The 22,626-nt window shown below is 43.4% G+C and overlaps 1 protein-coding gene across 1 annotated transcript in view; it reads right to left on the bottom strand.

Moving 5' to 3' along the window:
- SLC25A48 (solute carrier family 25 member 48) overlaps window positions 1–12,318 on the bottom strand; it is a 117,272-nt gene extending 104,954 nt beyond the window's left edge. The window contains exons 1-2 of the mRNA XM_077266098.1: window positions 12,047–12,318; window positions 11,016–11,059 (exon numbers count right to left, since the gene is read on the bottom strand). Of these exons, the coding sequence (XP_077122213.1) occupies window positions 11,016–11,059; window positions 12,047–12,134 (132 nt within the window). The 5' untranslated portion in view covers window positions 12,135–12,318. The remainder of the gene's footprint in view (window positions 1–11,015; window positions 11,060–12,046) is intronic.
- Between the last annotated feature and the right edge of the window lie 10,308 nt (window positions 12,319–22,626).

Here is a 22,626-nt window from a genome sequence, read left to right as displayed (position 1 = left end):
TCTTCGCTGAACTCTCAGAATAGAATAGATAAAATAGATTGAAAAATGTCAGTGAGATATATAATCAGTGCTTTGCATGTGTAGTGTTCTGTACTTGCATTTAGCTAATAACTAAATAAGTAATTAATAAAACGACGAGCAGTCCCTCTTATATTTATTAATTAGCTGAGGGAAAGCAAATAGCTGTAAGCTGCTGTTATTATTCAGGAAAGAAGCCAATATCCATGGAGCTTTCCAGACTATTAATATCAGCTTGCAGCTGTCTGCGTAGCCTTTACTGGTTATTATAATAACCAGCAAAGGCTAAGCTGACAGCTGCAGGCTCATGTTCATAGGCTAGGAAGGTCCATGGATATTTTCCCCTTCCCAGATTAATAACACCAGCCCTCAGCCACCCAAGAAATGGTGCATCCATTAGATGTGCCAGTACTGGCACTTAGCCTCAGCTCCTCCAGATTGCCCTGGTGCAGTGGCAATTGGGGTAATGGTTTTTGGGGTTGATGTCAGCTGTGTATTGTCCGCTGACATCAAGCCCAGGGGTTAGCAAAGGAGAACTGTCTGTCAGACACTCCCATTACTAATCCCATAGTCAAAAGATATAAACACACACATACAAAAGTCATTTAATTGTAAAAAGCACGGGGAACCAGATTGTACTTGTACATTCTATACAGCAGTGTATTTCTTTGCACTTTTATACTGAGAAGAAGAAAAAGTCAGATTTTTTTGTTTCTGTAAAACTACTAAAAATAAGAGATTTCATAAAATCACACATTTTGCTTAGACATTTAGACCGTGTTCACATGTAGCCAAAATGCTGCTGGTTTTTTTTGCTACTTTTTTTGCAAAGAAATGCTGCTGTGTTTAACTGTCCAAGCAAAGTGGATGTGATTTCATGAAAACTGCAGCCCCCTATGCATTTAAAGATACTGCTGAAATGTGTGGTTTTGATGCTTTCTTTCTCTGGAGGCTTCTATGTGGAGCTGCAAAAAATTCATGTAAAAAACTGAAGTTACTTTTTTAAGAGAAGAATCAACGCTTTTCTATACTATAAAAAGCACATTAAAAACACTGCTTCATATCAGCATCACATAAGGGGAAAAAGGTTTAAAAAATGCAGCAATAATTAGAGAAGATTGTAGTTTTCCGCGGAAACCTGCAGAAAATAAAAAACACAATATTTATGTAATGTGTGAACGCGGCCTTACACACACAAAAAGCTCGATGTCATATAGTGAAGCTGCATAAAGAGAAGAAAGTTCTAGAGGCTCCAATTGAGAATGAAGGAACAAAAAATAAATTGACAGGTCCCAGTTAGAGATGAGCATGATGCACAGATGACGTCCCATCAGCCCTGGCTAATCCAAAGCTACATCCAGCTGTAAGGAGGAAGACCGGGCTGTGGGTACCTGTACCGAGCCGGGTCTGTAACTGTTGAGGCTGCCTCTGATATTGCCTGGGGGAAGGAATGAGGGACCGGACCAACCCCATGACCCGGGTAGCGCAATATAAAAGAAAAAGTGTGCGCAGTAGCAGGGAGCCTGGCGCGAACAAGCAGCGTGCAGCAGGGTGAGCAGAGTGCTCTGCCTCCTGAGTACCGGAGCTGCGACAGGCTGCAGTTGTCGGCTCTGGTTGCGACCATCAGGGCCGAGAGAGAAAGAGGTGTCGCGCACTCAGAGACTGTGAATACTGCACTTATGCGCATGAGAGAAGGCTGAGTATTGAACACACGTTTGTGGCCTTCCCTGCCATTTGCTGGACACCAGCCCACGTACTACCCTGAGAGTGGTGCGGCCTGGTTTACTTTGGCTGCACAAGTTCATGGACTAGGGGCTCAGCGGAAGGTACCGGAAACCGACCGCTGCCACCAGAAGACGCATTATCATTCAAAGAACCCCCTCTGTTGACATCTTTCCGGCCGCTGCCAGTGCTACAACTCTTGTGGGATCATCTACAGTGGAGGAGCATAAAGGACACAATAAGTTTAATAACTGGACTGCCATTATTTTGCACTTGTTGGTTCTTCTATCTGTTCTTTAACCATTTATCTCCCCGCGAGGAGTTTATACCTTGTTTACTTAAACTGATAAATTTGTTAACCCTTGCTCTGCCCCTTGTCTGTCACTGCATCCCGCAACCTGCTTACACTTGGCGTAGTTGGCAGGATGCAGTCCACAAGCACAGAGGTGGCAGACCAAGCGGCTGTGGGTGTCTCAAGGGACAGCTTGTCGCTGGGGGCCATGCTCAGCAATGTCCGAAAGTTTACAGGGAGCAATTCACTGTTATGAGACTAGTCTGAGCGGGTTAAAGGCATGCTAAGAATGCACCGTATGACCTCCTTTATGCTGGCGGAGATTGCTGTGATGGCCCTGGACGGGGAAGCCATATGTCCTGTCATGTTCTGGCCCCCACATGAATGGAACACTTTTACCAAGGTGTTACAGATCTTGGAAGAGATGCAAGGGCACCCCATAGATGTCAGTGAACTGCGGATGTGCTTTTTCAGCCATGTCCAAAGGGAGGGGGAGTCTGTGACCCAATATATTAATGCGCTGCAGGAGATACACGCCGCAATCACTAAACGAGATGATATGGGTGTTGGGCCCCCTGATGTAATATTAAGAAACCAACTAGTGGCAGGCCTCAGGGATGCGCTGCTTAAACAGGCCTTGTGGGAGCGCTTGCGGGTCAATCCGAGCATGTCCTTTCTCGAAGTTGGGGCAGAGCCGCGTGTGCATGAGCAAGAGCAGGGGATGGCAGCCTCGACAGGGGAGGTCAGGAGCAGGGAGGTATCCGTTCTGCCCACAGCTGAACCAGGTTGGGTTAGAGAAATCTGGAAAGAAATCCAGGATATGCAAGAAAAGTGGTCCAGCTTAAGAAAAATCCCCCTGGAGGCTCCGAACTCTTCCGGAGGCAGAACTAACCACAAGCCCCATTAGGAAATGGGGCAATCCCGAACAGAGAGACATCCGATTTGTTTTAGGTGTGGGGGACATTGGACATTATGCCCGAGGATGTGCAAGACAAGATAGGCCGCTGACCCATCAGCCTTTAAACCAGTGGGCTCCATGGCTGGAGGATGCCACCCGGGGTCTGAGCTGCCAAAGAGAAAAGGAATGTATGGGCTGAAATGAATGGACAGGCCATCTGTTCTAAAGTTGATACAGGTTCCCAAGTGACCACCATGCCAGAAACTTATTTCAGACGTCATTTTTCTGAGGCGATGTGGTCTGAATGGGGCCCAGTGATCAAGTTGACAGCGGCCAACCAATTGCCCATCTCGGTCGCAGGGGTGGTCTGGATGCAAATTACTGTATGTGGCAAAGATGTAGGCCGGAAAGGAGTAGTGTTGACTGCCCCACTGTATGGCCCCACAGTGATGACGTTAGGGATGAATGTGCTGAAGGAACTCGGGGCTCTCCTGGTCAGTGAGTCATCAGATGTTTTTCTCAATCGATAGGGCCCCCGCACATCCCAAAGGATGGTGTTCTAACAACTAATACAGGTAGCCCAAGCTCAAGAAATGTCGAGGGAAGGAAAAGTCCTGGGGAAGGTGGTCCTCCCGGCCACTGCCAAACTAGTTTTACCACCTGGCCAGATGGTGCTCTCGTTGCCTGTGTGAACTTGTACACCCCTTGAAGGAGTGGAAGTCCAGATAGATCCAGCCCTAATTGAACAACTGCCTGCAGGGCTCCTCATTGCTCGAACATTAGCCACCATCCACGACGGTATCGTAGTGGTGTGGTGTGTCAACCTATGGGAGGACGATCTCATGCTCTTGCCCAAAAGTGAAATGGCACAAGTACTGAGTATGCTGGAAGAACTGATGCAACCAGAGGCCGTTCAGTTAGCAATGAAACAAGGAGATCCCTGGACTGTAGCCATTACTGTGTCCTCAGAGCCCTCATCCAGGACCATAAAAGAAAGGTGCCAGATCCTGGAACAGATGCAGACTGAACTGATGGGACTCTCATCACAATAGGTGCAACAAGTGGAAGCTATGCTGGGGCATTACCAGGGCATCTTTGCCTGTCATGACAATGATTTTGGGTGCACCACAGCCATAACTCATGAAATTCCCACAGGAAATGCCACACCAATTCGGGAGCACTATCGACAGATCCCGCTACAAATGTTCCAAGAAGTGAAAGTGGCACACGTGCAGAGTGGGGTCATACAGGAGAGCCAAAGCCCGAGAGCAGCCACTGTCATTTTAGTTTGGAAAAAGGATGGAACTCTGTGTCTTTGTGTTGACTGAATGCCTGTACAGAATTTGTCATTAGATCTGGCAAGTGGATATTGGCAAGTGCCCATAGCTGAGCAAGACTGTCCGAAGACAGCGTTCATACTGCCCACGGGGTTGTTCGAATTCAACCAAATGCCCTTCAGTCTTAACAACGTGCCTGCAACCTTTCAGCGACTGATGGAGCGGTGCATAGGAAACCTGAACTTTGAAGCTACCCTCATTTATCTGGATGACATCATTGTCTATGCAGTTACTTTTGAGGAGCGTCTCTGATGGCTGGAACAGGTGTTGAGTCAGCTGCAGAAGCATGGCCTGAAAGTGAAACCTCAGAAATGCCACCTTTTCTGCCAGCAAATTGAATACCTCGGACATGTTGCTAAGGGAGTGAGACCTTTGCGTGAGAAGATAGCGGCAGTACAGAACTTGCCCACTCCGAAGACAGTGAAGAATGTGCAACTCTTTCTGGGGCTTACGGGGTACTATGGACAGTTTGTGAAGGACTTCAATCCTTTTGTTAATCCACTGCTGGAGTTATTGAAAAAAGTGCCATCTGGTGCGAAAAATCAGACCATCCAGTGGGAGGATAGCCAGGTAGAAGCCTTTCGAGCCCTGAAGATGGCTCTGACTGAAGCACCCATACTGGCCTATGCAGACTTCTCTCAACCTTTCATCCTTCACACTGATAGAAATCTCCAGGGACTAGGGGCTGTATTGTCACAGATGAAGGACAGAATGGAGCGAGTGATTGACTACGTGAGCTGGTCCCTCGCTGAGTACCTGTCCAGTTCTGAAATCTTGGTACACACTGACAACAATCCACTAGTCCACCTAGAAAATGCAAAATTGGGGTCCATGTAGCAAAGATGGGTGGTCCGTATGGCGAAATACTGATATAAGATAACGTATTGAAAAGGGGCTCAGAATACACATGCCGATGTTCTATCCAGAGTGACCCATGAGCGCCCTGAACATGACCGGGATGAAGAGTTGGAGGCAGAAGAAATCCCAGGATTCAGGAACCTCACCAGGACAATGGCAGTGACACAGGGACAGGTCAAAGAAGCGCCGGGAAAAAAACTGTTGGGACGACCATGAGATGACAACAGGAAGACAGAGAACTCACTGAGTTGAGACAGTCGGTGGCCCTAAGATGACTCCCCAGCCGAAGTGAGCAAGACTCTTTGTCCTCACTAATGCTGCAGATTCTCTGGCATAGGGAGAGGCTCTAATTAGGAGACAGTTTGCTGTATCAGAAAGTACAGTTGGTATGGGCGTTTGGGGTCACCTGGCAAGTAGTACTCCCAGAAAAGTTGATCAGTGATGTGGCCATGGAAGCTCATGCCAGAGGAGGATTACTCATGGACGGGGATGTCCATCTGGGTCTGTGAACATCGACACCACTTGCAGACTCTACATTGATTGGTACAGAATAAGTTTCGGGAATGTGAGCACCATGAAATGATGCCCCTGCGAGGGACAGCTCTCAAGCCTGGAGACCGAATATTGGCCCGAGACAAGCGACCCCGAGGTAAGTTAGAACATCAATGGGAGAAAACTCTGTATCGGTTGAAACGCCGAATTGGATCTAGTGGTCCTGTCTATGAAGTTCTGCCTGAAGGGCAAGAAATGGCCCCTACCCAAGTCGTCCACTGAAGCATGCTATGTCCTTGCCTGTCAGGAGATCCTGAAAAAGAATAGAGAGCGCCAAGTGTCCCTGAAATGCCCACTCCAGTGATTTTCGATTTCTATGAAGTAGAGCCATTTGCTTTATTCTTTTACCTGGACGGTCCGCTTCCCACCGACCCAAGGGAAGTGCGAGAACTTGAAGCTCCCGAGATGGCTGTTCCATTGAACTTGGACATGTCCCCATTCTCAACTGCCCAACCTGACTCGACTGCCCAACCTGACTTGTGCCGCACAGAATGAATTACCGCTGGAAAACCTCCCAATCGTTATGAAGAAGACCAATTTATTTGGCAGCAGATCATTCAAGAGATGGAGGAGTGTCAACGTCTACTGCAAGAACTCTCGCCTGTGGAATGGTGAACTAAAGAAGAGGGGGAATGTAAGGAGGAAGCCCGGGCTGCGAGTACCTGTACCGAGCCAGGTCCGGATCTGTTGAGCTGCCTCCCATATTGCCTGGGGGAAGGAATGGGGGACTGGACCAAACCCATGACCCAGGTACGAGGGGAATATAAAAAAAAGCAAGCGCAGTAGCAGGGAGTCTGGCATGACAAGCAGCGCGTAGCAGGGTGAGCAGCATGCTCCGCCTCCTGAGTACCTGCGCTGTGACGGGCTGCGGTTGTCAGCTCCGGCTGCTATCATCATGGCCAAGAGAGAGAGATGTGTCGCGCACCCAGAGACTGTGAGTACTGCACGTGTGCATGAGAAAAGGTAGAGTATGTGGCCTTCCCTGCCATTTGCTGGACGCCAGCCCATGCACTACCCCGAGAGTGCTGCGGCCTGGTTTACTTTGGCTGCACACGTTCATTGACTTGTTTATCTCTTTGCGAGGAGTTTAGACCTTGTATAATTAAACTGTTATGCATCCCGCAACCTGCTTACACAACCGCCAGGTATCACTAATCTAGATGCTGGACCGAAGTCACGTGAATCGATCCGCTCATTTCTAGTACCAACTGTGCCAGATACAGCAGACAGTCCCAGATTTGGGTTTGCGCCCTGCAGTCTCGAGCATCTGCTGAAAGTCCCTCACTGCCAGCACCCCTCTGACATCTCCTTCTGCTAGGGGAGAAAGAAATGGTAAATGGGTGTCGAATGGGGTGTGGCCAGAGATGTTGCTAAATTTTGCCGAAGCGCTCATAGCACGCCAAATGATCTGAGTTTCTTTGTGTTCTTTAAAAGAAATCTGTCACCTCCAGGATGTATATGACCTATTAACATGGGCATACAGGTAATAGAAATGATACACTAGTCCTAATGTATGCTTCATATTAATGGTCTTGTTCCTGAGAAATCTTATTTTATTTCCTTATGCTAATGATTTCTTACAGGCTTCAGGGCTTGCGGTGCCTGGAAGAAATCCCTGCCTGCTGTCTTCATTGTAATACTACCGCCCTCCCATGCACATCAGTTATGGCCTCATTATTCTGCGTCCTGCACTCCCTCAAAAATCCATACCTCTTCCTTCCTTTTATGGGCAGTACATTCAGGGATCTTCTGCGCAGGTGTCGGCAGGGTACATCGGGCAATGCGATGTCATCACTGCATCATGCCACCTGTACAGACCCACTGCCAGACAAGCCACACAAAGAGAGTGAGGTAGCGGTGGACAGGCAACCAAGATTAAGAGAGTATAGGCTTTTTTTGTTTTTGTTTTAGTGCAGCCACGCGATTTGGTGGCTGTGGTGGCATCATATTATGTGTGGATGAATGTACTGTGGGGCCATTATACTATGTATATGGGTGAATTATACTGTGTACAGGAGGCTATGGGCTATCATAAGCTACATGGAGGGAGTATTGGAGAGTCACTCTGTTTATATGGGGTTATGTGGGCATAATATTGTGTTAAGGTCAGTCATCTTCACCTGGGATGTGTGTGTGGCTGAAGAGAACAGAAAAGCAGACAGAGATGAGAGTTGAAACATCTAAGAAGTTCTCTATTGGTGGCAGCGGAATACTCGTAGCAGGTGAGTTGGGGAAGGGGACGTGCAGCCAGGAACTTTGTTAGAGTCCCTAAGGGTTTCTGGGGAACGGAAAAGTGTCAGTCAGGTCTTGGAAACTGCGAGTCCGAAAAGAGACCGGTTAGCAAGGCTAGGGGCCCACTCAGTAAGTTGACAGCCACAGGCGCATCATTACGTGGTTTCTGAAAAGTGGGATGAAGGATAGTGGTCACTGAAAAGCTCAGCTAAAGTATCACTAAATTTAGAAAGGTTGAAGGTCTCTAACTTGTTCTGCAAATCACCAACTGTACTGCTCAAAAATGTTTATTAAAGACATGCCACTGTACTGCAACCAAGAGAAAGACATCTGCATTTTCTGCTGTACTTTATGTACAAGTCAAACTGTAAATAAAGAATGTTTTGGTTTTATGGACTGGTGTGATTTCCCATTCATTGGGTCGCAGGAAATTGGGGCCATGCAATGCGTGGCAGACCAGAAGAGCTGGGAAGTGGCCATTATGGTAACCTGTTCACACACACACACACACACACACACACACACACACACACACACACACACACACACACACACACACACACACACACACACACACACACACACACATTGAAAACGAACCCCATTTTTCTGTAGCGGGCAGGGGTATGGAAAAAAAAGTCCCTCATCCATGGCTACTGCCCTCAATTCGTTACATGTGCTCATTAACAGAAGAGCATTGTCAGCAAATTAATTGCACCAAGGTTTGCAGGAACAGGGTGGTTTTTACTATGCCTCCCAGCTGATTAACAAAATTTCAGTGTGATTCACAACTGCATATTCTGCATCATCTGCAGGTGCAACATCAGGCGGTGAGATGAAGGGTAATATTATGCAGCATAGAAACTGAAGCTTGTGTTACTTTTAAATCCGTTATCAATAGGTGATGAGGGCCTCATGTTGTTTACTGAAGCCTTTGAAAAAACAGTACAAAATAAATCATTTTCATTTTGGGTGGACATCATCTGTAATGACTTCCCCTCCTCTGCATGATTGGGACCCTGTTCAGAGATGGGTCAAAAGGGAAAAAAATTATAATTTTTTTTTTATCATTCTATGACTCTGAATCTTCTTTAGGCCTCTAGTTCTCTGCTTTACCATCAAGTTTTGGGTTTAGGAAAATTTTGAGAGGAATCTAAACTGGGGTGACATTCCCTGATAGAACCCTATGTAGGACTTTATCCATGATTAATACCTTGTGTGGGATGGGTTCAAAGGGTAAAAATTCTTATAAACAAAATTGTTGAGCGCCTATAACTTCCAATTTTTTTTAGACCTCTGCTTTGTCATCACCTATCACTTTATTTGGAATGGGGGGAATTGAATACAACATCACAAGTCTCCAATAAAGGTTCTTCATTCCTCAGTGTCAATTTGTTCACATATTGATGGAGAGGGTGATCACTTGAAGAATATAATCTTGATTATTTGTTTCCCATGGTCTAAATACCATGTTACTAATGGAAAGTATCATCCAAGTTGATAGGGCACATAGACAAGGTTGCCGCTAGAATGAATGGCCGTCATCAAGTCCAGGATGGTGCATGCATCTTTTATAAAATGAATTGCCCTTCAGGTATGCAAAGATACCTGATCCACACAGTTCAATTCTGAGTTGGTCCCTGTGCAGGGAATTCAAATTATTTTCATGGAATTGTAGACAATGACAGAATGATGTGCCTGTGTCACGGGAAGCCTAGGTAGGCAAGAGCTAAAACCCCAGGCCCCTGCGATTTCCCTCAACTCTGGGAAACCCTGACTGACCCTCTCCCAGAGTTTACACTGATGGTGTGCATGTCTGGGCCTCCACCCTCACCCTTTCTCCTGTTTCAACCCTAGGCTGAAACGACCACCCACCACCCAGTGAAGAGACAACACACAAATACCCACAGTAAGCACAGACAAGGATAACGGAAAATATGCACCACACTGCAGTTACACAGGAATACACAATAAGTGCAAAGGGCAAAACAAATACAAATATAGGAAGGAGTAAATATGACAAAAGGAAATACACCACCAGATACGATACTCCTTCTCCTAGATCACCACACCAGACCGAGATAACCAAGCACTAGACAGAAGCTATAATCAGCGACGCCCAATGTTCAGAAGAACTATTTAAAGGCAGTGGGCATGGCCCAGCTTCCAATCCGAGCACCAGCCAGATTAACCCCGGACCAGCTAGATAAAATCTAGCCGACGCCACTGAGCGCATAGTGGACAAAAGCGGAATTACCGCTGTCTGTCGGACGCCCTAGTGTGAACAGCGTCCAACATGACAGCCAGATCACAAAAGTAAGTGGGATAAGTTTTGGACAGTTTTTTAGTTTTGAAAATCATGAAAAGTTTGTTTATGCTGTTTGTTAAAAAATTGTCTGTTGGTTATCATCAGATACCAGCCTTTTACTCATTTCCAGGCATGTTGAAATCACTTTGACTGTGTCTACATTACAGAGCTAGAAATGTATTTAGTACAGTCCTAGGAGACCTCAGGGGGTTACACACCCTTTCTTGGCATTTATATGTTTACCAGCATTTGGAATTCACAGCAAATCTACTCACTGCAAAACAAACTTTTGGGAAAAATGCATCAAAGCTGGAGATTTCAAAGTGCAAAAGAGTCAATCATCTCTATTTTTCCCACCCTAAGTATCTCTGATCCTTTACAGATTAGTCAAATTGTATTTTTGAGTAATCTGTAAAAATGGACTGAACAGATAAAACAAGATAACGTGAGGTTACTCAAGGTCAAAATAGCAATGCTGTGCTCGACTTTGTGATGTTACCAGAAAATCTGCAATCATTGCATATATATGTTCAGTCTTGTTTTCGCGAATGATCTATCTTAATATGCTAGTTATGAAAAACGATGGGAATAGATCGCATACTAAGAAAATAAGAGCAGTAACCTGTAACCTGATTGGATGGTTCAGGCAACACCTCTACTTGTTTCTTTCTGTTTAATTCTAGAAATTGATAACCCATAGTTGGCAAATTTCCAAAAAGATTTCCAGTTTGGCAAATCCAGGCAACCACCTTACATTAAAAATTGCAAGAAAATACACTTAGAGCATAATTTAAATACCTTGACAGTGTCCAAAGGATGCCCCACAACAACACTAGCAGCCCCTATAAGGCATGAAGATTTTGTATTAGTTGCTTCATTAAAAAGGAGCTATACATGAGTGAGCAATTACTTTTAGTTTCAGCACATAGATTCAAGTGCATTAAACCTATATGGTGGTACAAGCCTAATGGCACTCCTTGTTTTATATTTTTATTATTATTGTTAATTATTTTGCCTCTCATGATGTCTTAGTTAAAGTTCTACTTACAGAGGTATTTAATCCTAGAATCATTGGATTGCATAGATCCATAATACAACGCCTGTTTAGGCACGGAACATTTGCATAAGCTTGTGATTCCATGGAAGTTTTTTGTTAATACTAAAACACTAACACATCTTAATTTATATTCTGCTTAAAAATTATCCATATCTAGAAAAGTATCTGTATGGACAAGCAAATTTCTATTTATAAAAGAAGTTTATTTCTAGACTTCTAAGAACACTAATCTGCAAGATTATTCTATCCACTGTACATGCGATTAAGCAACAAACGACCAAACGAAAACCAAAAGCAATGAACTGGAATATAAGTTGGTGTGCATGCAGCGTGTAGACCAGTGTTCCCCAACTCCGGTCCTCAAGAGCCACCAACGGGTCATGTTTTCAGGATTTCCTTAGTGCTTCACAGGTGATGGAATTATTGCCTGTGAAGGTGATGCAATTATCACCTGGAAAATATTAAGGAAATCCTGAAAACATGACCTGTTGGTGGCTCTTGAGGACCTGAGTTGGGGAACACTGGTGTAGACGTATGTTCACACTGGCCACTAAACGACCAAATGGGTTTGTAGAACACATTATAAAAAAGATGTGTTCCCTGTGCCAGAGGCAAGTGACCCCATTCAGTATCTAATATCTCCTTTATATCTCTAATAATGTTTAAAATGTATTTAATAATTGAAAATTGTATGCTAAGTAGTCAGAGATATATGTGATGCACACACAAAGTAATACTGAAGTAAAGAGCATACAAACATATACTAACTTACCACCCACGTATCCAGCTACAAACTCCTCCAGATGGACTCTACCCATGTTACGTTTTAGCAGCAGTATCTCCTCTCTGTGCATGGACATCCACTTAGCATTTGAACGTGTGTATTTGCTTTCTTCCAGCCCAAAGGTTTTAAGATACAAAACAAATTGTTCTTCTGGCAGATGAAGTTGTATTACGTGTGATGAGTTTTATGCTAATGCCAATACTAGTTTATGATTGTCAGCTTTTCTCAGCCTTTCACAACACCCAGTTCAGAAAGTTTAGGAATTCGTTCTGATCTCCATGTCTATTGACCATTCAGATTTGTGTCATATTTCCAACAGATAAAACAGAATTTCGTATTTTTAGAGTTGTATATTAGTATACGTCTTGTTTGTGCTACTAATTGCATATACCTTTATTCAGATGCATAATCCTCATTTTGGTTTATGATTTACAAGTTAAAGTATAATTAAGAGAATGTGACAAGAGGAATTTGCTAGGTTGTAACATGATTTATTAACTATAGGAAACATGTTTTTATAAAGTCAGTGTTTTAGTGCTACAATAAAATTGTTTTTGCACTGTGAAAAATTGGATTAGTTTAAAGCACCACTCCAGTGTTTTTATTTTTATTGCATCGCCGAAGTGGTGCTTTTAATCTTTGGTCCTTGACCTTAGTCTTATACTTAACCACCATCGTCTTAACCTGCTATCACCGCCCCTCTGGTTGGTTTTCGGAAGGTTGTGACCTGTCGATTAACTCCAGGGTTTGCGGTAGCGAACTGGAGATCAGTTTTCAATGTATGTCTATGAGAGCCTTGTTCTGACTCTCATTCATATACTTCCTGTCATGCTTTTGCCAGAAACAAGACAGGAAACGGCAAGATGGAAGGGAAGGGGGGCTCTGCCATGAAAGATTAAAGAGGGGCACCCCTGACTTCAAAATCCTTACCTCACTACTGTCCCAAGACAGGTTATTTTACCCCGTGCGAAGGGCAACAGGAACACTAGTCCTGCTCTAACATTAACACACAAAGGAAAACAGACAAGGATTAAAGAGACAGCAATCACTCAACAATCTTCCTTACTACACAAAGAGGAAAGGGGAAAGAAAGGGCGAGGCAAACCAAATAGGAGATAAAGTAAAGAAAGACACAAACTTCCAAACAGATATCTACAGAGATGGCTTCTAGACGATCTCTTTTCACGCAGCTCACACCTCCAGCTCTAAACCAGGATATAGCAAGCTATCACTGGCAACTACTCAAGCTAAGAGGTGAGTATTTATACCAGAGGGGAGTGGAGAAATCAGAACAGCTGTGATAACTCAGGGCGGAGAGTTCTAAGACACAAACAGAACAGTTTAACCTTTGCTACAACAGATCAAGGGAAATCTGTACAGTTAATTGGAAAGCACTGCAGATCCAACCAGTGCAGGTGCACGTATAGCCAGACACGGTGATTTTTTGATCCCTGTCTGTCGCAATATCCCTGTGACACTCCCATTGTGCGTTTGTGAAATTGTGGTCACAAGATGATACCATAGGGAATGGAGAGGCACAGATAAAAGGTGAAGACAGTGGCAGGTAAGAAGGAGACTAGGATCAGGGACCTTAGATTAGAATCATCACTCCAGCACTGGAAAAAAGCGCTGCTGGAATGGTGCCTTAAAAGTTTGCTTACTGAGCTATATTATGTAGTTTTGATATATCACAGTTTTATATGCAGGAGATTATAATTTGTGGAATAGTAAACCTGCTACCAGGTTTGTAACCCCTCCCCAGTGATTGACAGTTTTGTGCCTATGCACAGTGAACACAGAAAGTCAATCAGTAGTGTTGGCATTCAGAGAACTGGTAGATCTGTAGCAGATAAAACAGTGATTTTATCAAAACTGAAACAAGCCACCCAATAAGTGACTCAATGCTGGAATCAGGATATCTTCACCTACATGATGTTGCATGATGGGAAATGCGACAATTCACTGAAAAAAAAGAACCTACAGTAAATCAATGAAAATATATCACAGAAGTAAAGACACCCATACTTACTGTAAAGTGACCGAGGTCAGTAGCCATGGATGAGCTGCTGCTCCATAACACCCAGGCATTTTACAGGAAAAACGTCTCCCTGTCCCAATGTGCTTCCAGGTGTGAGGAGTGTGTCATTAGATGTCGCCAGAAACACACAGTTCATTTTAACACGCAAACATTTACTGGACAGTTCAAATTCATCGGATTGTTGCAGGCAGAATTGGGCACAATGTTTCATAGTAGACCAGGCTGGAGCGAGCCGCCCACCCCCTGCCCCCGGGCGGCGTACGTGGAAGCCGCCATGACAGGGGTTTGGAGCAGGGGGAAAGGGGCGTGGGGTTTCGCTCCTAGGGGAGGGTTCATGCTGGCATGAGAGGGTATGGGGTGAGTGGGGGGGAGGAGCCGATCACTTTCCGCTCTGAGGACCTGTGAGCAGTCCCGCACTCCCGCCCTTTATGTTCATGGGGTTTGTTAATTTTAGTTGGCTTTATGTTTTTGGGTCATAGTGGCTGTAGGCGGGGGGAGGGGTTCTTGGAGTTGGTGCTAAATTGGCCTGGGGGGTCCATCGGCATACGGATTCTCCAGTTGGTATAAGTTTTGGTTGCGGGTCTGGTGATTTGGGGGAATCTTGGTAACGGTGGGCCAGATTCCTAAGTTGGGAGTGGACAAGGGTAACCCTTCGGGGTATTTTGGTGCTCTCGAGCCTGTGGGGTAACGGCTGAGAGTAATCTACGGTTGGTCTCTTGTCCACTCGCTTATACTATGGTTAACACCAGACCTTTAGCTTCAAGTACCCCTTCCCAGATCATGTTACGGTTATATGTTTTGTTTGTTTATAATAAAGGCCACTGTGGCCAATTATATCCAACTGGAGACTCATGTCATTATTCGGATGTTGGGAAGGAAAGGGGGTCGGAGACCCCTTGGGGAGACTCTTACTCACGGTGGTCGACAATACCAATGTCATGTTTTTTCCTTAATACACTGCATTTTCAGCATAACTATCTGTTCCTCCTGTACTCTCCCTATATTTACTGTCACCACCTGTTATTTCCCATACAGTCCTGCAGTGCACCTGGAATTCATTACCTTCCCTTCATGCAGTTCCACATCCATCGTCCCCTGTATTCTAGAGGATAAGGCACTCTTCATAGGCCCTTTTCCGAGCTTTGAGCTTACATTACAGTAAAGCTTCTCACTGCCCTGAACAATAGATGCTTGCCCACTGCAACTTGAACTTGACCTTGATAACTGTACTTCCCTATTTGACTATAATGAAATAGTCCTCTTGCACTGGGGCTTGCCTTTCCCACTATGAGCTAGTCTCAAACTTTAAATATATCTGTCCCTACAGTATGTAGCTGGCATATGTCCCTTTCAACACTATTTATTACATTTACATATATTAACCAGATTACACCTATAATGCTTACCAAAGTGTATCTTATCCTACGGTCACTGCCTTTTGTTCTAAATCTTAACCTTTACCAATGACAGCCCCTTGAAGAAGCCCGAATACACGAAACGCGCGTCGGGGCTATTGTTACATGTGGCACTGAAGCTCTGATCTTCCTTCTCTCCACCCACATGGGTAAGAACTGTGTGCATCCTGTATTTTGATTGGCACCTCTTAGTGTGGTAGGGCAGTAACATTTGAGTGCATACATACCTTATGCCAAACTGATATAGTTATACATTTTTATAAATGGGATTGACTCCAAATTGAGTATAATCATAACAAATTGATGATATTATGTGCCTTTACTGGCCGCATGGAGGGAATCAGAGGGAGACGCCTGTAATTAGAAATCCTCCCCTATTTCTCATCTGTTTATGCATAGTAATGTGATTGTTGTCTTTATATTTGTAAGTAGGCTATTCAATAAAATTTATACTTTTGATATACATTGGCCTTACTACAGTTTATTTGAAAGCAACTTTGTAGGATCAATCAATGCTTACCAAAGTCTATCTTATCCTATGGTCACTGCCTTATGTTCTAAATCTTAATCTTTACCAATTCCCCACTATACATGATACGATAAATATCTAAAACCTCATGACACTATTCACATTATAAAATACAGTACAGTGCAATTGGTGTTTTCAGGGGTAGGATCACAATAGTATTGTCCACCACTCTTACATTACACTGTTCTACAGCCAAATTGGTTCAGAGACTAAAACAGTTCAACGTAACTAATTTTGTGGTGCTGAAAACGAGTATGATGCTTACATTTGTTGATTAGCTCAAATTTTAAAGATCCAGAGAAGGGTGTAAAACCTTTCATGCCGACTTATAGAGAATTGTGTCTTCATTATTTTATCATCATTGTTGCATTGTTAGTAGCTAGTCTATTACATTACCATTTAGTCTATTGAGCCTTCAGTATTCTATCATCTTAGGGTGACCAATCAAATACGCGAACTCAGTTCAGATGACATAATCCTAATTACAGTTGCATCACCTACTCTCTGTTTAAGGTAGACAGTTTTAGGATTTCTCAGATTAATTTCTTAGCATATTGACATCTTTTTATATGTTTTTTTGGATGTTCCTTGTTCTTACATTAACAAGGTGGATAGTTTTTGCTACATATGCGGAGAAGTCACTTTTACGTCACAAAGGCGAAACTTAATTACCGTGATAAGGAAAACCTACAACTTGTATTTTTTCCTGCAGAATAGGAAATCAGGACAAGAGTTGGGCTCAATAAATATGCTGCAATAGATGTTCATCATATCTTACCCAGTGATTGCATGTAAACGGATGCAATCTATGACTTTTGCAGTCCCAATGACCTGGAGAGAGCCAACCAATCACACTACCAATTGCTATTTTTGCATGGTGCCCCCATTAGGAATGGAGTTTCAAGGAAGAAATGGACTTTACAGTATCCAAACATTCCACCTCCAGCTGCAATATACCCAGTACCACATATAGAAGGCCTGAAGTTCCAAGAGCACCAGAAACATTTTCTGTCTTGTCAAGTGAGGAAGAAGAGGGTGTCATGAAGCATTAAAGATAGTGATAAGCAAGCTCTAAAACGCGCAGAGGATCGTTACTTAAATTGTGCAATTCATAATGCTTGGATACTCGTTGTGAGTAATGAGTATAATGGGAGTCAATGGAAAATCTGAGCAGTTTTCTGGCAGACCTTACAAGGAGGTCTGGGGGGCAGTAAAAATGTTGAAGAGGATGGACAAAGTGCTGAATGGAAAGAGAACAGCATTGGGAAGACCCCTGGAAGCATCTCTGACTCCCAAATCACTGTTGAGAACATTCCATATGGATGAGAAATTGGAGTTTACAGGAAAAAACTGTTACGAAACATTCTTTCCTGAATAATGGGATCCAAGAAGTATCTTTTCTCCTTGCAGAGAGTGACATGTTAAGCATGTCGAGATGAGGAGATTTAAAGCCGCAATGCTCCTCTGGGAAATATGCAAATTGTCTCTTCAGAGAGGAAGAGGACTAGCACTCTAGTGCCACCTATTGGAAGTAGCAATCCTAACAGTCAATGTCGACCCTTTAATGAGCCTTGTCACATGACTTAAGGTAAAACCAAACCAAAATCTCAATTTGCAGACACTGTGTTTCGGGGTACTGCCCCTCATCAGTGAAACGATACTTCTTGGATCCCGGTCAGACGCCTCTCACTCAGCCAAACCAGATCTCCACTTTGCACTAACGAGGGGCAGTACCCCGAAACACAGTGTCTTCAAATTGAGATTCTGGTTTGGCTTTTATCCTAAGTCTTGTGACAAGTCTCATTAAAGGGTTGACATTGACTGTTAGGATTGCTACTTCTAATAGGTGGCACTAGAGTTCTAGTCCTCTTCCTCTCTGAAGAGACAATTTGCATATTTCCTGAATAAAGAATTGTGTATACGGCAACATTTTAAAATAATTAAAAAAAATAATAATTTAAGTAAACCAAAATGTAAATGTTTATTAAAACACTGACATTGGAAATTTCAGTGGAATTTATGGAGGAAGCAAGAACTGCCAAAAATATGATGGAGAGGGACACAGATACACCTTGGGCCTTTTAAACATTCTGTTCAAATTATCATGAAGTGGTACTCCTAGACTCATAACAGCTATGCACTAAGTGGAAAGCCTGACAAAAATTACAAATAGGGTCATCCATACACCCTTGAAGGTACCAACTGTAGTACCTCATTCAAATATTGTGATCAAAATGTAGTTGTGATTAGTGTTGAGCATTCCAATACCGCAAGTATCGGGTATCAGCCGATACTTGCGGGTATCGGAATTCCGATACCGAGATCCGATACTTTTGTGGTATTGGGAATCGGTATCGGGATTAATATCAATGTGTAAAAGAAAGAATTAAAATAAAAAATAGGGATATACTCACCTCTCCGACGCAGCCTGGACTTTACCGCCGTAGCCGGGAGCCGTTGTACCTAAAAATGCGCTCTTGAAGGGCCTTAGATGACGTCACGGCGCTCTGATTGGTCCGTAGCGGTCGCGTGACCGCTACGCGACCAATCACAAAGCAGTGACGTCACCTAAGGTCTTTCAAGCGCTTGAAAGACCTTAGGTGACGTCACTGCTTTGTGATTGGTCGCGTAGCGGTCACGCGACCGCTACGCGACCAATCAGAAGCTGCGGACGTCTTCTAAGGTATTTCAAGCGCTTGAAAGACCTTAGGTGACGTCACGGCTTTGTGATTGGTCGCGTAGCGGTCACGCGACCGCTGCGGACCAATCAGAGCGCCGTGACGTCATCTAAGGCCCTTCAAGAGCGCATTCTTAGGTACAACGGCTCCCGGTTACGGCGGTAAAGTCCAGGGCGCGTCAGAGGGTGAGTATATCCCTATTTTTTATTTTAATTCTTTCTTTTACACATTGATATGGATCCCAGGGCCTGAAGGAGAGTTTCCTCTCCTTCAGACCCTGGGAACCATACAGGATACCGTCCGATACTTGGTGTCCCATTGACTTGTATTGGTATCGGGTATCGGTATCGGATTAGATCCGATAATTTGCCGGTATCGGCCGATACTTTCCGATACCGATACTTTCAAGTATCGGACGGTATCGCTCAACACTAGTTGTGATACTTTTACACTCATAAAAGATCCTGAGACTGGAATGCCTCATAAAAAATTAAGAAAGTGTTGTTGTGGCACTCCTACATCTATAAAGGCTTTGCACACAGTTCAAAGCCGCCAGAAAAAATCTAGGGTCATTCATACACCCTTGAAGGAAAAAACTTGCGAGACTCATTAAATCATTTTGAGAGTGTATTCGATGCACTTCTAAATTCATAAAGGCTTTGCAAAAAGTGCAAAGCCAGGAAACAATTACAAGTAGGGTCAGCCAGTCATTCTTAAACCATTCAAGGCAACAACTGGCAGGCCTGATTCAAATATTGAAGTTTAAAAACATTTTATGTGCTGCTGTCATCTGGTCATTTAGAAAAGTTGGGGCTAATCCAAGCTTTGTTCATTTTTATTAAGGTGAGCCTGTCAAGATTTTCTGTTAACAGGCAAAAGCACCTATCTGTTTTGACCCCTCCAGCAGCAAACATTTTCTGTTAACAGGCAAAAGTGCCTGTCTGTTTTGTCCCCCCCAGCAGCATTTAAACCCCCGCTCTGACAAGACAATAGTAGCAGTGCAGCACAACACTTCCAAGGCATTGTAGGACAGCTAATGCCAGGTGTTCATCTGTGAGACCCAATAGTTGAAGGTCAGAGAGGAATTTGGGAGTGAATTGGTTTTGTCAGACAGGAATTGAACATCTTTAAAAACTTTTCCCTCCTTGTCAAAGATACCCAGTCATCAGGGCCTGAACATTGGGAGAGTGTCATGAACTTGGCCCAAGCCTTTGAGAGTGTACCCCTGACTTTTTTGAACCTGGTGGGTGTCTCCCTCGCCTCTCCTCCTTGTTTGGGCAAGGAAGCTTGCTCCCTGATGTTAGCATTATAATACGAAATCTACAAACTGATGTTAGCATTGTCTGATTGTAATTTTCTCAATATATTTTCCACAATGGGCTTCTGGTATATTACCATTTTAGTGAATCTCTCCACCTCAGGAAGGAAAGATGGAATCAAAATCAAAATATGGAATCAACAGTATAGTGGAGTACTCCAGAAACAAGAATCACAACCCCAAGCGAAAAATGGAGTAGCAACAAGCCACAATATGGATAAAAATTAAAAAAAATCTTTATTGTACACTTGTATAAAAACAGATCATACAAAATCCATATAAACATACTATTAGAAAAAGGAGGACAAAGAGGTAAATATGGGGTGGATGAATGGTCAAAAACATAAATGGACTAGGGAAAGAGCTGGATGAAAAAATGCTGCAGCTATACCAAGGTAATAGTGTACATAAATCAGCAGTGGAATGAGAAAACACCCATATAAAATGGCCATAGCAGAGCTGTATCACCCATTAGCAAGCTTACCCATAATGAGTCCAGACCAAGGCAGCACCCCAGGTGGCCCCTGACATGCGTTTCGCAGGTTGCTTTATCAAAGGGAGTAAGTATAGCTATTGTATTCTCTCAGCAAGCACTCACATTTGCTGGTAGTGCACTGGCTGGCGAGGTCATGCGGTGGAAGCTAACAGAAGGGTATATACAACTATATAGCAAGTCACAACATCAGTGACCACTCTGATTGCCTGTATATAGGTTGACATGGCTGATTAATTCACTTACAGCCACTGGTATATACCAATAATCATTAGCGGTCTATTTACAAAGACTGAATGCAGTACTCTATTATCTACAATAATATAGAGTGATTGGAGATACAGTATCTCTACGCTCATAGATCATTATTAAATTTAGCCTGACTTCTAATTCTGTAAGGGACAATAGTCAGGGATGATTATTATTAATTCTCTAACAATTTAACATCCCGCACTGCAATCCATTGGGTATTAGTGGATCACAATATAACTACACAACATTTGTGATCCAATATACATCCCACATGGATGTATGTCTACCTCCTTAATTTATTTTGTTCAATTATGAATAAAGGTTAGATTTTATTACACATCCTTTTCCTTTTCTTCACCCCTTTCCCATGCTCTAAGATTTATGGTAGAAACTAAAGCTCAGAGTTCATATAAGGAGCCCACGCTACCGTCAGTATTTGAAGTGTGTTTGTGTGGAAAAATGGGCTAAAATCACCTGAGCAATGCATGCGACTAATTCTCCATAAAGGAGGGGTCTTGAAGCTGTCATCACCAACAAAGGGTTTTGCACAAAGTATTACATAGATTTCAGTAAGTATGTTAATTTCTCATTATTACTAGTGATAATAATCTTTATTTTTATAATCTTTATTTTTATATAGCGCTAACATATTCCGTAGCACTTTACAGATTGCACATATTATCATCGCTGTCCCTGTTGGGGCTCACAATCTAAATTCTCTATCAGTATGTCTTTGGAAAGTGGGAGGAAACCAGAGTACCCGGAGGAAACCCACGCAAACATGGAGAGAATATACAAACTCTTTGCAGATGTTGTCCTTGGTGGGGTTTCAACCCAGGACTCCAGCGCTGCAAGGCTGCTGTGCTAACCACTGCGCCACCGTGCTGCGCGAATACATTCGGCAGTATTTGTTACTCGCACGAATAGTACGGTATTACTAGGCGAGTAATTAAATATTTGCCTCTCTATATTCGAGTGACCTGCTGTTAAATATTAATTAATTGAATTATTCTTATTCTCAATTCTGTACTGAGCACATTGCTTCTTGCTGACATTACAAAGGGCTATTTCTGTGTATGTATCTCAGAGTATAAGTCAAATCCATATAAAGGGAAACACGTGGTCTGAGGACACATATATAAACACAGCTCTTAGGAGGGTGGGGGCTTTTGTCAGGTGGGACTGCCACCTCCTGCCTTCTCCATGGACATCAGACAAGTCGCATAAGGAAGCAACAGCTGTTAGCTGGTAGCCATGATGACCTTCAGATACACAGACAGACGGCTAATACCATTCAGAACTTTGGGAAAGATGAGTATCAAGTATCTACACATGGACAATCTGTTCATAACTATTTCATTTATTTTTATGTTTTATTGCAATGTGGTTTTTCTGTGGACAATTCAATAAACCACTACCTTTTCTTATGAGAATATCATGATATTTTTCTTTAAGAGTAATGCACCTGGTGAATAGTCTTGATTAAATAATTGTGCGAAAATAAGCATATTTAACACCTGCCCAGCATGTTTGGAGCTTTATTTGCAGCGAATGAACATGCTGGACTCCCTTTCCAAACACAACAATGTCGGCGCCATCTTTGGTGTAGCATTACTGTGATTCGCTGGCCTTCCAGCGTCATAGGGGATATTTAAAGGCTGCCGGCGCAATGTTGCGCACATTACAGCTGGAAACAGCATAGGAAGAGTGCACTTTGAATATACGGTGAGTAAAAAGAATGTAGGGAGAGTCGTAGGAGCTTATAGTGAGTGTTATTCATTCCAAAACGCTCTTTTAAGAGCTGAAGATTGCCAAGTTTAGCTGCCTGTTAGGTGGGGATTTAGT

Source organism: Ranitomeya variabilis, chromosome 5 (genome assembly GCF_051348905.1).
Source record: "Ranitomeya variabilis isolate aRanVar5 chromosome 5, aRanVar5.hap1, whole genome shotgun sequence".
Lineage (NCBI taxonomy): Eukaryota > Metazoa > Chordata > Amphibia > Anura > Dendrobatidae > Ranitomeya > Ranitomeya variabilis.
The sequence above is the reverse complement of the archived record's forward strand: the minus strand, read 5'-3'. Positions and strand labels throughout refer to the sequence as shown.